General features: G+C 36.6%; 1 protein-coding gene across 1 annotated transcript in view; it reads right to left on the bottom strand.

The window, feature by feature from the left end:
* Positions 1-15,614, bottom strand: part of LOC110591909 (fibroblast activation protein alpha) — a 73,117-nt gene extending 57,503 nt beyond the window's left edge. Inside the window, exons 1-2 of the mRNA XM_021702890.2 lie at positions 15,403-15,614; positions 14,989-15,073 (exon numbers count right to left, since the gene is read on the bottom strand). Of these exons, the coding sequence (XP_021558565.2) occupies positions 14,989-15,073; positions 15,403-15,408 (91 nt within the window). The 5' untranslated portion in view covers positions 15,409-15,614. The remainder of the gene's footprint in view (positions 1-14,988; positions 15,074-15,402) is intronic.
* Between the last annotated feature and the right edge of the window lie 2,728 nt (positions 15,615-18,342).

Consider the following 18,342-nt stretch of genomic DNA (forward strand, 5'->3'; position numbering starts at 1 on the left):
CTTTTTTTTTTTAAAGATTTTATTTATTTATTTGAGAGAGAGAATGAGAGAGAGCGAGCACATGAGAGGGGGGAGGGTCAGAGGGAGAAGCAGACCCCCTGCTGAGCAAGGAGCCCGATGCGGGACTCGATCCTGGGACTCCAGGATCATGACCTGAGCCGAAGGCAGTCGCCTAACCAACTGAGCCACCCAGGCGCCCCTTGATTTGCAATCTTGTATGTATTTGAGTGATTATTTTATTAATATTTCTCCATCTTCCATTGTATTCTCAAAATAATCACTGTAAGGCCAGGGACCGTGTCTAGTTTTGCTCACCATCACATCCCTAGTATCTAGAACATAATAGGCATTTAATTACTGCTTGTTGAATGAATGAATACATGAAATGAAGAATGGATGGGTGGATGAATGGAGGGTGGTTGGGTGAGATTTATGCCCTCTTTTTTACAGGATCATTCTGCTACTAATATCCTGTAGGGCTTTAGTAAGTTGATCCTTGTCATCACAGCTTGCTCACTTGTACTAATATAAAGGACTGGACTAGAGAATGGTGATAATACTTCCAGTCCTACCACACTGGCTTCTGAAATTCGAGACTCAACATGCTCTATGAGTTTGTAATTACATAAATGTACAGCCGTGTGGTAAGAGTTAATTGACCAACTGGATAATAATAGCATCTTCAGCTATTTTAACTGATTCACACTGAAGTATATATGCTCCATATGCTTAATTAAGACCCTGAATTATTTTCTTCATTTACTAAATATTGTTCTGGTGGCTATAAGAATTCTGTTGGCTGATGAACCCTTTTGCAACTATAGACTAAATAATAACACTAAGTTATTCTGTTTTTTAAGATATTTATCTTCTTACATTTTCTTTGAATTCTAAGTAAGGTTATACATGCCATACAATTATTCATAATAAAAGTTCTTCTATTTAATTAAATGTTCTTGTGTAAAATATATACCACTGATTTTATAATTGCTATTCAATGAATAAAAGACCATTTTACTACAATAACATTAGAATACTTGTGAAGTATTTTAATTAAATTTTACTTAACTCTTCTAAAAGTAAATTGCAATCTGTTTCTAATATAGTTAAGGGGAAATTCTAACACTATTTGTAGTGGAAATTACTTTCCTTTCAGATACATTTATGTCTACACAATCCTGAACATACAGATGAAAAAAATTTTCGATTTAGTGAATATCAAAAAAAAACCCTTCTTAGATAATTTCTTTTTAGAAGACTTTTTTTATATTAATTCAATAAATAAATATAACCTTGGTGGTTTATTTATTTGCTTTTATTTATTTACTTTTTTGTCTAGCATAAGTTATGCTTTGATTATGGCTAATGAGTTACATAATAGATTTTCCTCTTTAAATATCCTTGCATATAATTTTCCTTACTTGCAATTATGCTTAATTGAGAAATTCATAGCAGTTAATCTTCATTTCTATAGAAGGTTAAATTAAGTGAGCTAATGGAAATGAAACATTAAGCTCTAGGCTTGGCACATGGTAATCAGTGAATAAATGTTAGCTTTTGCTATTATCATAACTGATCAGTATTCTTTCCATATTTTTTCCTTTTTAAAAAATCTGAATACAGTTGACATACAATGTTACATTAGTTTCAGGTGTACAGCATAGTGATTCAACAAGTGTGTACATTCATTATGCTATGTTCACCACAAGCGTAGTTACCATCTGTCTCCATACATCGCTATTACAGTATCACTACGTTCCTTATGCTGTGCCTTTTACTCCTGTGACTTATTCATTCTATAACTGGAAGCTTGTATCTCCTACTCTCTTTCACCCATTTTGCCCAACCTCCTACCAAATAAATATTCTTGATCAATGTTTCCCAAACTAATTTGACCACTGGAACTGTTTTTGTTTTTAAGTATCTACTCAAATCACAGTAAGGAGGGGCGCCTGGGTGGCTCAGTCGGTTAAGCGTCTGCCTTCGGCTCAGGTCATGATCCCAGGATCCTGGGATCAAGGGCCGCGTCAGGCTCCCTGCTCGGTGGGGAGCCTGCTTCTCCCTCTCCCTCTGCCTGCCGCTCCCCCTGCGTGTGGGTGCTCTCTCTGTCAAATAAATAAATAAAATCTTTTTAAAAAACAAGAAAATAAAATCACAGTAAGGGAAATGCTGTTTCAGATTAGACTATTAGTATATATAATTAATGTTCACTTTCATTTTACTATCATGAAATTCATCAGTTGTGCTTGAACATTTTGGTCATCTTAGAGCTCCATAACCGAAATATCACAATTATGATCATAAATAGACTTAGTACTAATATCACATATATAGATAAATGAGATTTATAAAACAACAAGAGTTTCAAATTATTTTTAGAATACCTACTCATTTTCCTTCTCATATCATTAAAAATCATGCTGATTCTTGTCAGATTTATCAAAAAGATTTTAGGGATTTGTTATTTACTCTGTTAGAACTTCTAATTCAGATTATCCAGGAAAGTTACATTAAAGTGTATTTACTATTACTTCCTAGTTAGTCATTTATTTTAAATGGGTGCATAGTAGCTAATAAATGCCAATAATCTATGTATAGAACTTAGCATATGTCCTATTATGACTCAAAATATCTGAAAAGCAATTTTAAACATGTATTTATTATACTACTAATTACTGTAATGATAATAAGCCCCACCAGCACCCAAGAAGAGATGAGTGGATGTACAGAAAACATATCCAGAGTAGCCAGCTATATTGATGTGGAAATAAGTAAGGTTCATGGCATAGATTTAGGGTAGGCAATTGCTCTTAACCTCACATGTGGTATAGCCAAGGCTCAGAAGGTGTGATTATACCAGAGCCAGGCTGGGATCAGAGTAATACCAAATCAAATTGGAAGAATTTAAATTAGGCATTCTTTTCTTTCTCCTGAAAATGACCAAATGTTCATCAATGCAATGGAGTAATGCATCTGTTCTGAGAAGCTACATTAGGTCACATATTATGAGTTATGAAACATGAAGTTTACTCAGAAATTCCAATCCAGGCTTTGGTTCTTTGACATCTAGAAAGACCATAAAAATAATTATGTTTCACTACCCTATCAGTGTTAATCCCTATATCAGCTACCAGCAGAAATGACCTTCCATTGGGCTCTATGAAAATGTCATTGGCTTATTGCTATCTCAGTACTTACCTGAATTTATTGTACATGAACCGTTTTCATCTCTATATTTATGCAAGTTGTATAAGGCATAGGTCTTTACTGATGACAGTAGTCTGTATTTGGTTTTTCTCACTATTATATGCCCAGTAGCCAGGACAGTACTTGGCATAGAGTGGGACCATGATAAATACTTGTTGAATGAAGAAATAAATCAACTGAACAGATTTTATGTTAACTTACTTTCATTAATTCTCCCACAAAAATATGCCTGCCCTTACTCTTTACCTTCCTGTCCATGTTGTGAATTTCAAATATACACTCTTCTACCTGGACATGTCTTCATTTACAGAATGTATAAAAAATTTAGTCCTTGGAGTCACTTGGAGTGTTTTTGAAAAACAGATTCCTAGTCTTTATCCCAAACCTATTGGTTTGGAATCTCTAGGCCTTGAGGCCCTGGTAGCTTTTATTTTTACCAAGCCCTCCAGTGGATGATTCTGCAATTTAGTGATTTCATTCCATCTATTTGTTTCAGTGAACTCCTGTGCCTATCAGTGAAATCGCTCCTTGCCTATAAACTCCTGGTACGTGGGTGGGGCTTGGCCTGCATACCAATCCATAGATACCCTACAACCAAATGTCGATCCTGTCTTTCAAGGAATGTTAATGGTCTTCCTTAACATTTATGCCCCTATTCAGTCTTCTTGCTCATTGTTTTGAGGCTATGTCCAAATGGACTCTTCTTTAGGTATGTTCCCTCTGCTGATCCTTGAAGAATAAAGGAAAGGTAAGGAGACTGATTCTGCCCCAGATTAGATTAAAGGAAGATTGCAGGGAAAGCATGGAGGTCATTGTTTTCTAATGGTTTGAGTGTGTGTGTATGTGTCTAAATCAGTATAAAGTGCCACTCCATGACATCAATCACACTAAACAAGTTCCAGTCACTTGAAAAATATTCCACTAATAGTTATGGAATGAATAAATAGATTTTCATGCTTTTTTCCAAATAATGTTTTAATTTTGAAATATAATCTTCTGATTATTTTGGAAGTTTAGTTTTGACATCCATAATTTTAAAACTTTAAATAATTGAGCAGAAGCACAAATGAATTCTGAAAGCATATCTCTTCTATATGTAACTGACACTCACTTGATTAACACTGAATTCCTGACAGTGCCCTTAAATTCAGTTTGGCCTATCTTTGGTACAAGTTACTCATACATTGCTTAAACACTCTAATTAACTGTACTTTAATTATTTGCATTTTCAACGTACTAAAGCAAAGCTGAAAATTATTTCAATTACAAATCCAAGAAATTACAATTCACAAAAATGATTCATAAGTAGTGATTCACTATTTTCATAATTCTTTCTTAAAACTTTGTGTATTCATTATTAGGATTCTGTTTCTATTTCTGCCATTTAATTTTCCAGTCCTGAAAAATTAAGAATAAGTGTCAGAGTGGAGACATCTGATGTTAGCTCTAATATTCATCATAAACTAAATGAGAAAATATGGTTTATTAGGTGTGCACACAAATAGGTGGCAGCTCATTTTGTTCTCACTCCCGAACTTGATTTGGAAGTGTTGCTTATGAGCCACCTCAAGGAAAGTGACCAGAGCTCCCAGGCACACACACCCGTGTTTCTGTGGACTCTGCAGACTGTCTGGGAGGAGGCGTCACCTACAGACATCACTTCACGTGGAGTGAGCACCGCGAGGGCGAGTGTAGAAAATACTAGCGTGTGAGATACACTATTTACAAACTAATATTATATTTCAGCAAAGGCTGACAACTCTGAAAAAAAAAATAGATCTGAGGCAGCTTTAGACCAGTAATAATTTACTAAGTTCTTATAAGTAACAAGCATGCTACACGCGTTGGTCCCGTTAAATACTCACAGCAACTCTTGGACATAAGTCCTATTATTAACACCATTTTACCGATTAGGAAGTGGAAATCAGAGAAGTAAAGTAGCTTGCCTAATACATAACAGAGATGGAGTTTAAATCAACTCCATCTGATCTGAGAGGCTGGCATTTTATTATTATACTGTGATTTAAAGTGAAAGCACACATCAGACCAACAACAACAGAACAAAACAAACACAGAAATAAGGCCAAGAACCAAGCAACACACAAGAGGTTAGAATAATTATACCTCAAAATGTAGGTTAAGAGAAAATGAGGCAATTTGAGCTTCGTCAAAGCAAAGAGGTCACTGAAGAACGTAGTAGCTCCCAGTTTCTGAAAGCAATTTTCCATGGTTCTCTCTACAAATAACACTGTACAACGTAAGTCAAAGGAATTGTCAGGGTTTTTTTAAGTCCATTTGTGTATTATATGATTGTCGTGCTATGTTATTTTAATTAGAGCATTTTTTCATGATCTCTAAAGCTTTGAAGATCAGAAGATATGATCAACATAATGTATAAGAACAGGAACAGTAGATGCCATTTGGGTGACCCTGAAGGTGAAAGCAAACCTTGTCTATTTTTTCTTTTAATTTTATTATGTTATGTTAATCACCATACAGTACATCATTAGTTTTTGATGTAGTGTTCCGTGATTCATTGTTTGCATATAACACCCAGTGCTCCATGCAGAACGTGCCCTCTTTAATACCCATCACCAGGCTTGTCTATTTTTGAAGGCTCACTCAGTCTCCTTTGCCAGCTCAGCTTCCTCTAGTCTCTACTTCTGATTTTGGTGTGGCTCATATTGGCGTTCCTTGGGGTCTGAGGAAGAACCACTTTCCTCAGCCATTTCATTCTCCCAGGATTTCTATTCCATATCCTTGGGCTGACTCACCTCCACTATCGCTGCCACACCTGACCCCCAGTGGGTTTCTTCTCTGGATCCCAGACCTGCCTATTAAACCTCTTCCTTAACATCTCTGCTTGCACATCTCTCAGGCATTTCAAAATCAAAATGTTGAAAGCTAAGAATAAAAGAATTCCATGCTGTCCCTCCAGACTTCTCTAAGTTAATAGCAGTATCATCCATAGGGTTCCTCAACTCAAATACCTGGGAGATATCCTTGACCCCCCCTTTCCTTATTGCCTTTGTCCAACACCCAAGCCTGATAACTCAGTCTCCAAAATCTCTCTCTATCTGTCTGCTTTTCTCCATTTCTACTGCACCCCCAAGGCCAAGCCATTTCTCAATAGATAGACTATAATGGATGCCAAATGGTTCCACCTACAACTTCATTCCTGGTATTTCATTCAGGTTTTGATTTACATTTTCCTAATGGCTAATGATGCTAAATATCTTTTCACGTGCTTATTGGTCATTTGTATACCTTTTTTGGGGGGGGATGTTTATCCTTTGTCCATTTTTAAATTGGGTTATTTGCCTTTTTATTATTGATTTTTAAGAGTTCTTTATGCATTCTGGATGCAAGTTCCTTATCAGGTATATGATTTGCAAACATTTTTTCCCATTTTGTGGGTAGTCTTTGCACTTTCTTGATGGTATCCTTTGTGACCCCAAAGCATTAAATTTCAATGAAGTTCAATATATATACTTTTTCTTTTGTTGCTTGTGCTTTTGGTCATATCTAAGAAACCATTGACTAATCCAAGAACATGAAGATTCATTCCTATGTTTTGTTTTAAGACTTTTATAGATTTAGGGGCACTTGGGTGGTTCAGTAGGTTAAGTATCTGGCTTGGGTTAAGGTCATGATCCCGGAGTTCCAGAATCAAGCCCCACATTGGGCTCCCTGCTCAGCAGGGAGTCTGCTTCTCCCTTCGTCCCTCACCCCACTCATGCTCTCTCTTTCTCTCTCTCTCTCTCAAATAAATAAATAAAATCTTTAAAGAAGACTTTTATAGATTTAGCTTTTACATTTAAGTCTCTGATCCATTTTGAGTTAATTTTTATGTATTGTGTGAGGAAGGAAGTCCAGCCTGGTTTTTTTTGTTGTTGTTGTTTTTGCATCTGGATATCCAGTTGTCTCAATACCATTTGTTGAAAAAACTTTCCCCATTAAATTGTTATGGCACCCTTACCAAAAAATCAATGAAATATATATAAATATATATATATATATATTTATATATATATATATGTATATACATATACATATACATATATATATGTGTATATGTATATATGACTTAGTTTTGGACTCCAAATTATATTCCATTGATCTATATGTGTATCCTTATGCAGGCACCACACTATTTTGATTATGTAAGTTTTGTAGTAAGTTTTGAAATAAGCAAGTGTGATTCCTCCAACTTTGTTCTTTTTCAAGATAGCTATTCTGGGTCCTTTTCATTTCCATATGAATTTTAGGTTCAGCTTGTCAATTTCTGCAAGTTATTGGGATTTGGATAACAATTACATTTAAAAATTATACTTAAGCTGTAGATAAATTCAGGGAGTATTGCCATTTTAAAAATATTTAGTTTTCTGATTATTAAGTTTACGTAGGATGTCTTTCCATTACTTAGATCTTTTTGTATCGTTTATCGCTAATGTATAGAAATGCAGTTGATTTTTATATATTGATCTTGTGTCTTGCAACTTTTCTAAAGTTATTAGTTTGAATAGTTTTTTGGTGAATTCCTTGAGATTTTCTATAAACCAGATTATGTCATCTGCAAATAGAAATAGATTTACTTCTTCCTTTCCAGTCTGAATACTTTTTATTTCTTCTCCTTACCTAATTGCTCTGGTACAACCACCAAAAAATATTGAACAGAAGTGGCTGAGAGCAGAAATGCTGTGTTGTTCTCAATATTAGGGGGAAAGCACTGAATCTTTTATCACTGTGATGTTAGCTGTGAGTTTTTTGTAGATGTCCTTTATCAGAAAGAGGAAATTTCTTCCTATTTTTAGTCTGCTGAGTGTTTTCATAATGAAAGGATGCTAGATTTCGTTAAATCCTTTTTCTGTGTCTATTGAGATAATCATGTGGTTTTTGTCCTTTCTCCTATTAATGCAGTTTATTATAGTAATTGATTTTTGGATGTTAAACCAATCTTGTATTCTTTGGATAAATTCCACATGGTAATGGTATACAATCCTTTAGATGTTGCTGAATTTGGTTTGCTAGTATTTTGTTGAGGATTTTTTCATCTATATTTATAAGATATATTGGTCTGCAATTTTTTTTCTTGTGACATCTTTGTAGCATAATACCCTCTAGCTCCATCCATGTTGTTACAAATGGCAAGATTTCATTCTTTTTGATGGCTGAGTAATATTCCATTGTATATCTATCCTGTTCCTTTAAAGAGTTCTATCACATCAGTTTTTCTACCAAGTATAAAATCATAATCTGTACGAAAAAATTTAATTTAGATACTAAGCAATCATATTCTTCTTATGACTAATAGAAATAAAGATTAATAACAGCTGTAAGTTATTCTGTTTTTACTACATAGTTTTTATTATTTTGCAAGGATACTGAAATGAAAAATACGTTTTTTCCTCTACATATAAATAGGGAATAAATTTTAAACAAAAGACTGATTAGTATTTGATTATCTTATGGAAAGATCATTTCAATTTGTGCCTACTGTGTTAACTATTACAATATATTTTAAATCTCATTTTGACTGTCTCTGGCTCTTAAAAACTTTTATCCCAGATTACACATCCCCGATTTGAGCTTTAGAACTTTTTTTTTTTTTCCAAGGTGTGTTTATGGCTAGGTGTTCTTGTGTAAGTTGTAACACAATTCGCTTTGGAAATCAGAGAAAGGTAAACTCCTCTGCATTATGGGATTCATCCAAAGACTGGGATTATTTTCTATATTATTTAGAATTTGGCAAACCTTGGAGAAAGTTTGCCAAGATTCATCTTCTGTGATTTTAAAATCCAAGTGTAAATTACGGAAATATAATCTGCAAAGTTGATTTATTTACACTCAACTCAAAAGCTCCTTTATGTCCGTGAACTTTCTGAACCTTTTCTTCAACCCTTCAGACTTCCCCAGATTTCCTCCAAAAGAACAGTGAAAAAATAAGCTTAAAACCCTTAAGATGTTTGAGGGAGTCTGTTTCACAGTTCTGAATGTTGATACTGGGAAAATTTCAAGCCTTAAAAACATATTCACTTCTCCTTTGAAGACGATTTTGTCTCGCATGTATCTTATTTTACAAAAAAGTGATGACTGAGGTTATAGTAGTAATAATAATCATAACAACAACAATAGATATCTGCCTCACATGCAGACATTCTAAATTATATTTCTTCTTGCAAAATACTGATTTCTGTTCTATCTAAATTGTCTATGGTTTCAGATAGCTCCTGAAAAGGATTGTATAGAGCATTACCTAGCTAAGTAAGCAATCACTATACATTTTTTTATATGTGTGTATAATTGTAAATACATATGTATATACATATTTTCCTGTGTTAACTTGTTTACGTAACTCGACCTCACAGCTATCATTCTCTTTTTGGCTCCTTGAATTCACTTTCCTGCCTCAGGGACTTTGTGCTTGCATTTTCCTCTGCATTGAGAATTTATCCCTGCATTAAGGATTGTGTCCTCCCTGTCCTTAAGGTCTCAGCTCAAATATCACCTCAGAGAAGCCTCATGGACAAGCTTCATTACAGACTGAATTGTGTCCCCCAAATTCAAAGACTGAAGCTCTAACCATCAGTGTGACTGTGTTTGGAGACAGTGCCTTTAAGGAGGCACATAATTAAGATTATATAAAATATAATAGTGGAGCCCTAATCCAGTATAACTGGTGTCCTTATAAGAAGAAGAAGAAGCACCAGGAGTATGTGTGCATAGAGAAAAGGCCATGTGAGGACACAGAGAGAAGGCAGGCATCTACAAGCAAAGGAGGGAAGCTTCCAAAAAAAACAAACCTGTCTGCACCCTGATCCTGGACTTCTAGCCTCCAGAACTGGGAGAAAATAAATGTCAGCTGTTGAAGCCACCCAGTCTGTGGTATTCTGTTCTGGCAGCCTTAGAGGTCTAACACAACCCTCACTCTACTTGTTCTATGTAACACTTTAAGGAATTTGAAATATCTTACATATTTGTTTACTTGCTTATTATCAGACTGCTCTTTCCTAAGGGTGGAGACCTTGTCATTCATGCCCTAGACCAGTGGCAATTTTTTGGAAGGTGCTTAACAAATAATTGTTGGACAAATAATCGACATGTCTAGGAACCACAGTGGACTGGACATTGTGGATATTGGATAACTGTGGGCTGTTCATCTCAGGCTTTTCATATTCAGTAGATTGTTATTTTTAATCCAGGAGGAACCATATACCTCTTCCAGTCCAAGGGTTAAAAATCAAACTGTTTCAGGGCGCCTGCGTGGCTCAGTCGGTTAAGCATCTGCCTTCGGCTCAGGTCATGATCCCAGGGTCCTGGGATCGAGCCCCACGTCGGGCTCCTAGCTCAGTGGGGAGCCTGCTTCTCCCTCTCCCTCTGCCCCTCCCTCCTGCTTGTGCTCTCTCTCTATCTGTACCTCAAATAAATAAATAAAATCTTTTAAAAAAATCCAACTTTTTCTAGAAATCAGGTAGATATAGTAAATGAATGTGGTAGCTTGAGCACAATAAAACACGAAGTTGTAGGGTCTGTGGCACGCTGGAGAATGCATTGCCCATCTAAAGATAGCACGTACTTCTCAACTAACTATTACCCTGGGCCCAATGCTGCCAGATCTAATATTTATTTATTTATTTATTTATTTATTTATTTATTTATTTATTTATTTATTTAAAGATTTTATTTATCTATTTGAGAGAGAGAGAATGAGAGAGAGCACATGAGAGGGGGGAGGGTCAGAGGGAGAAGCAGACTCCCCGCCAAGCAGGGAGCCCGATGCGGGACTCGATCCAGGGACTCCAGGATCATGACCTGAGCCGAAGGCAGTCGCTTAACCAACTGAGCCACCCAGGTGCCCCAGATCTAATATTTAAAGAGGAGTCAAGAATCTAAGATTTTTATGTGAAATCTGCCAATTTTTAAAAACTAGCAACTATACAAATTTGTATAAAACACTGCAAACCCAAAACAACAGAAAAGGCAAAACGTTTAAAGGTAGACAAAGGATTTCAGGGAGATCTGAGGCTGGACTTACAGTGGTTCTCCTTTCATTTGGAGGTCTAGAGGCACTGCCCAGGAGAACTTCCAATTTCTCTCCACTGCATTTCCCCCCTCTTCTTTTTTTTTTTTCCTTCAACTTTATCCTCTACGCCCATCTCCAGCTTCCTGTATCTTCTCACTTTTTTCTCTCTTGCTTTTGCGTCAGAGCTGCCAGTGTCCTGTATGAGTGCCTTGCACGCAAAAGTTTCTGAAAAATATTTGTTTTTGAGCCAAGGTGGTGGGGGTTAGGAACAGGACTGATACCCAGGGGTAAAGACTCTCTACTCTCAGAATTGAGAACATTGTTGAAATTGGAATACATCACACAGTAGGGCCTACTTGCCATCTTTGTGTTATATGTATAGTAGGATGAAGACCACAGTAAAATTCTAGCTGTCATTATTTCAGCAGCTACTTATGTTAAATTGTAGAAAAATAATAGCTAATATCTATGGAACATTTGCTTATCCTCATGTGGGGAGCTCTAAACTCAATAGAAGTCAAGGGGAGCGCAGTTCATGCCTACCCGTCCCTTCACACACAAATTTCACAAACTCAGGTCCAGGAATTCAGAGATTGTAAATTGTGAGGCAAGGCCATATAGAATTTACTTTTGAAATTCTGGAACGTTTATCACTTTCCAATCCCAATTTTTTTTGTGTTTGTGTTTATCTCATGAAATCTCTTGAAACAAGATCTGTGCATTTGTCTTTGGGGTTGGCAAAAATGAGGGGAAGGTGTGGAGGTTAATTTCTGTTCTTGGCCTGGTTGCATCTTCACAGAGGAAGTGGAGTGATGCTTTGGAAGAAAAGAAGTGAATAGAGGCAGGAGAATAGAAAGGGCAGCCATGGAACAGGGGTAGACTGAGGAAAAAGGGGATGGCCTGGGACTAAGGAATAGAAACCCATGTGTGTTTCCCGTTTGGTGCAAATAAAAATGGGAAATTTTGGAAGTTTCCAAAAAAGTTGTCCCTTACATGGGTGAACTAAATGGATCTTTTTCATTTCACCACTACATTTTCCTATTTGTTCCTAAAATCCTGCCTAATTCCTCCACAGCTCTTTTATGAACTGAGGCTGGTGTTTCTGGGACCTTCTCCCTTTGTGGACAAGCCCATATCTCCCCTTCTTTCACTGGGACCTGGTGGGGATGGACCAGCAGAAATCCCTTTGGTGGTGATGACCATGCTTCCATGGGGGGTTTTTACCTTGCCTTTCACAAGGAAATCTAGACCACTGCACCTTTGTTTCCCTGGCAACTGGCACAATGATGGGCAGGTCATTGGTGGGATTTACTTCGATAATAAATAAATAAGTGAACCCAGGTTTCTTAAGCGGGTCTTTAAGTTTCTCAAAGGAAGACTATTTATACGCTGGCGCAGAGATCCTGGGCTAAGAATATGAGGGCACCTAAGGCCAACGTGAGGTAATGGGATTTCTGAGGAAGTGTGAAAAGGCTAACTGGAAGCTAACTTGGCATTGAGTTCTCTGTTCTTCCTTCCCTTCTCCTGCCTTAGTACCTTAGATGCTACTCTCACCAGGCACTGGGCAGAGGTGAGAGGGAAGCTCCAGACCTGGGGTGATTAAGGAGTGGGGTGAGAAGTCAGGAGGGCAGGGATGCCTGGTTGGCTCAGTTGGTTAAGCGACTGCCTTCGGCTCAGGTCATGATCCTGGAGTCCCGGGATCGAGTCCCGCATCGGGCTCCCTGCTCAGCAAGGAGCCTGCTTCTCCCTCTAACCCTCCCCCCCTCTCATGTACTCTCTCTCTCTCATTCTCACTCTCTCAAATAAATAAATAAATCTTTAAAAAACAAAAAAGAAGTCAGGAGGGGAGGTCAGAAGGATGCACTGAGCATCAGGGCTGCCTGTACACAGATGTGTGGGAAAGAGGGCTTTGACCCTGGTCCTGCTCAGGAAATGGGACAATGAATAGTCCCATGTACAAATTATTTGAGTGGCATTCTGAGAAGTTCTTCAGCCAACTTAGAATAGACAGAGAATATTATAGATAGAAAAGATACAGTTCTCAGCTTTTTTATGATTTTTCTGTTGCTCAGAGTAATAAAATTTTATCTAAAGTTTAATTTGATTATTTGACTCTTTCAGGAAATTACTTTGCCCTGAGAATAATCCTGTTGGTTGAAACAGAAAACTGTTATAAATGACAGGCATTTTATACTATATGAAGTTTATAACATATATTTATGGGTATAAGATACATGTCTAAACTTGGGAAGAAAGTAAGGATTGAGACTGTGTATAATTACACAAATTTCTATATGTCGTATACTTATATACTTTTTATAAATGTGTAACTATAGTATGTTGCTCATGAAAAATTATGGCTTAAATTCCAAAGTGCCATTGCAATCCAGTCTTGCCTGTGGACATGAGGTAAGCTCACAATAATTTCCATACACTTTTGTTCTCAGAACATTAATTTTTGAGGGAGCAAAATGTTAATTTCAAGTATTGGTGATTTTCTTTCCAAAGAAGGAGTTAATTTTGAATGGATTAGCATTCAATGGGCCAATTGGACTTAATCTGCCATCTGACAGTTACTCATATGAGGGAAATATGGCCCAAAACCATTGAGGTGAGACACTGGTCTGAAAACAATTTTAACCTGAAAAACTATGAAAAATATGGATGCGTACACACATCTCAGCATCCTAAGAGTAATCAAATGCCAGCAGATAGCAGAAATAAGGACTAAAGATTAACACTGAAGATATAAGAACACTGTTTTCATCTTATTGATTAACTTCTCCATTTTGTAATTCTGTGAAAATCCCACTAGCATGTTGAACTTTTCAAAATATTTTTCTATATTTCATTTTTTAGAACAACAGATCATTTTTTAGCTAAAGGCTTACCATTGGTCTTCCTTTACTGTCAGTTAATCTGTAACCAAAAATATTTCCCATCTTAGCTATCACAAGCTTTTTTTTTAACATTTATTAGTACAAACTTTCTCCCTTCCCCTAGACCCCAAGACACAAGACCTGTTTTTGTTGTAATTTTTCCTGTTTTAGAATTTGAGCTTCTCTTCATCAACCATTTCCTAAGAACCTATTCCCCTAATATCACTGGGTTATTTGTGGACAGAGTCTTAATTTCAATTCAAACTAGCCCCAGTATCAGTTCATAGTATCTTCCATCTTACAGCAAACTGAAATCAATGTTAATCTTCTAAAAGGATTGATTTATCACTTAATGCTTTCTTGATAATAGTCTTCTAATCTGATTTTTCATTGCTACTGCATCTAGAGCAACAATTTCACCTTTTCTGTAGCTATTCCTGGGATCTCTATTTGCTGCTGCCTCCCTATGTTTTTGGAAAGTCTCATAATACAAAACTCCATAGGTTCTGTTTTGACTTTTCCATTCTTACTTATCTTTACAATAATGAAAAGAAATGTTAGTTAAAAATATTTTCTCTAAAGGCCTGTCCAGACTTGTAATTTAGCAGATATTGTGGGGGGTGTGGGGGTGATACGGAATAGTGCTTAGGTTTTTCTATTGCTGAAGTAATCCTGGGAATCTCTTCCTACTCGTGCCTTAAATTCCTCAGTATTTCTGGTTGCTCAACAACATATCTGTGAGCTTATATGTCTTCTTAGAAATAACAGACTTACTTTGGGAAATAAGCACTTAAGAAATGTTCAATCACTTGTGACCATGCATTAGTGCACTTTCCGAGCTATCCTAGGCAGATAGAGCAAATCAGAGAAAATTCTTACCTCTTGAAGGACGTAAGATAATGCACATCACCAATAAAGCAAGCACAGCAGAAGTGGCAACTCCAAGTACAATTTTTAACCATGTCTACATAAAATAAAGAAAATTGACATATACACAGTTTCTGTTAAATAGTAGAAATGGCAAGATTTTGTTTACACCTAAATCCTATTTCTCTCTCCCCACAAAGCCTTTGATTGTTTTCCACTGATCTGGCTATAATTGCTGGAATTCTCCCAGCTCTGCAAGGACAAATGTTTCTACAGTATATTTAGAACAATCTCCCAATCCCAACCCACTCCAGGAAGTACATACTTATGTACAAATCCTCATCTTCTAAACAAAAGAAAACTGTGATCGAACTCAACTCAGCCAGTCCTCCTTCTTTAGCAACACCTGAGGCTGCATATACTAACCTTCATTTTTCCAGATGTTTTTGAAAGTTAGCTAATTCTGACTTCAGAGCGTAGGTCACCGGATCTGTGAAAACCGTTGAAAGAAGCAAGTCTGTCTTCAGAGTTGGAAGCTGAAGCTAGGACAAGGTTTTTTTCTTTCCACGGACTTTTGAATACCGGGCCAAATTTCAAAAGATTTCTGTAAAATTAGAAACAGATTTTGGGGGCGTTCTTGGCCTTGAAATGAACTGTGAGTGGCTCAAGGGAGGTTTTATAGCCTTCTCATCCTTGTAAATTCTATACCAACATCTGCTTACGTTGACATACAGAGGTTTTTATTTTTTTTTTTTTTTTTTTTTTTTAACAAGGTCGGGTTTATGTTTCATTTTCTTCTAGAAATCACTTACGGATCACTTTGGCAAGCGATCACATTTTGTGTAACCATTTTATTTGCAACCAAAAGAAGAATTTAAAATAGTACAACCTCCAGGTACACACAATACACATATATCTATTTTTTAGCAGAGAAAGGAAATTAAAGCCATATAAGATTTTATGAGACATACACCACATAAGTGCACATTTTTATTCCTCTGGGAAATTATGAGGTACTTGCGGACAGAAATGTTTTTCTTTCAGCACAATTTCTTTGTCCATATAGCACCATATGCACTTTCAGTAAATACAGAAGTTTAAAAATTCAACTGTCTAAACCCACGACTGCTTTACTTTAAAGAAATAAAATGCCATCTGGTGAAATTTAGTATGGGTTAGGTGTGTATGCACAGGCCAGAAAGATGGAAAGATCAGTAAGAATAATTTACCAACAGACCTTTGGAAGAATGGAAATGGCTTTGCAAAAGTGATATTTTTGCTTCCATCTCAGAATATATTCTGAGAGAGAAGACCATTCAGTAATTATAAAGCCTCTAAGACAAATAAAAAAGCATTTGAAAACAGAGGTAAGTCTTAAGTACAATTTCATTTTGGCTAAATCTATATAATTGCAAAGCAATTGGTCAGCCCGACAGATCAGAAAAAAAGGTTGACTGAATTTTTTAAAAATACATACATACAACAGTTTCTTGGAGTATTCTGGCTGGTTCAGTGCAAGACACTCGGATAGATTGTGGTTCCACATAAACACAATTGTTAACCTACTGTGTCTTTAGTTTTTCCACTAATGATTTTCTTTTCTGGAAGTTTATGATGTTCTCACAATGACTAAAACAAACTTCATGGTGACATCTCCAGGGTTGTTCATAAAAGGTAATGAGGAGACAATACTGAAATCTGTTGCTGTTTGCTTTAATCAACTGGTCTGGCTACCATAGGAGGCTTTCTCCAGCAAACAGCAGGACAGTGGCTTGCAAACTTCCTTTCAGACATTCTCCAGACAACCCTCCCTGAATTCCAGTCTTATGAAAATTCTGTTGAGGAAAATGAGTCATTAAGCACTTACTGGCAGAGAGATGTAGCCACCCGGATTCTAGATGAGTCTCCCTCTTTGGCAGTTGATGGGACCAGCTCTTTACAAACTGAAGCAATGATTAAGAGTAATATCCAGGTTATGCTCTAAACTTGCATTTCTATTGATTGTGAGATCCTCAAATCCGAGATAAAAGCCACCAGCTAGGTTCCAAATGAACAGCTCCCGTGTGTGTCCTCTCAGATTGATTGCCTCCTTTGGAAAATTCACACAGCATGTTCTCAAAAGTTTTGTCCCAGCCTGCCAAAGCCCCAGAGTCCACAAGTACTTTTTAGTGTGTTATTTCCAAGACTTCACGTTCTGAAGAGTGACTGTAATAAATGATGAGGGTGTAATTAAAATGGATACTATTTGCTTTAGCAATTAAAAATGCACTGACATGTGTCTGGTCTGAGTACCATTTAGGATTGCAGCCAAGTGTGGGTGTCCACAAGAGACTCATTTAATAAGTTTTATAGAGAAATTGGGGTGCTTAAAGAGGAACAGATTTAGGTTGAAACTGTTAGTGAGTGGGGGAAATTTTGAGGCTGAAATATGTTTACTTAGTTTTGTTTATTTTTTCCTTGGAAGGTTGGTGATTCAAATTCAACTTCTGGAAAATTCTTACTGGTTTAAACTGTTTTTAGAAAAATGGGACTAACTACAGAAGTAAAGATGTCAAGAGTTTTTCCATGTGATTCCATAGGTTAGGGACATGTTGCTTTAATAGAGCTTCACATGTCCATCCCTCTGAGATACTGTGTAAGTGTTCTAGCTTTCATCCAAACAGAGACTCCCACAAAAATTTGGATGCTTTTAATATTATAACATCTTTACTGGCTTTTTCTTCTTTCGGATTGAATACAAAAATGCTTATGCTAACATTTTTTTTAAACATTAAGGAAACTGACTACCATTCTTATTTTATACAGTGAATCAACATCCAATCAGTTTGTCTGTCAGGAAAACACATATGAATAAGCCTCAGCCTGTGTCCTCAGGGAGCTTACTTTCTAGTACAAGCAGGGCAGGGAAGTTCTTACATATTTGTTTCTTTTCCCTTTCTGGAACGCTGGCTGAGAATGAGCCTCAGTCTGGGTTCGTCCTTAGTAGGAAAGAGACTCGTGATTGGCTGTTGACTTCAGCATGGACCCAGGAAGAGAGTCATGAAATCCACATACCATGTTTGTAAGCCATAGAGTAGGTCTAGTTTTGGTCAGGACTGGGACTTTTTTCAGAAAGTGACTCTGGATCTATTCAAATGTAACAAAAATGGAAAGTATGACTTCGGCCTGTAAAAAACTAAGAGCAAGAATTAGGATAGTAGAGGTTCAACTGAGCTTTTCCCAAAGATGGGCCTTCTAAGGCTTAATTTGGAGTATGACTACATTCTGGTAAGCCCACTGGGAAAGTTAACTATAACATAAATCTTTAGCTTACTAAGACAGATTTCTAGAACTATTTAGCAATAGCTATTGTGTGTCTGCCAAAAA

This window comes from Neomonachus schauinslandi, chromosome 3 (genome assembly GCF_002201575.2).
Source record: "Neomonachus schauinslandi chromosome 3, ASM220157v2, whole genome shotgun sequence".
In the NCBI taxonomy this organism is placed as follows: domain Eukaryota; kingdom Metazoa; phylum Chordata; class Mammalia; order Carnivora; family Phocidae; genus Neomonachus; species Neomonachus schauinslandi.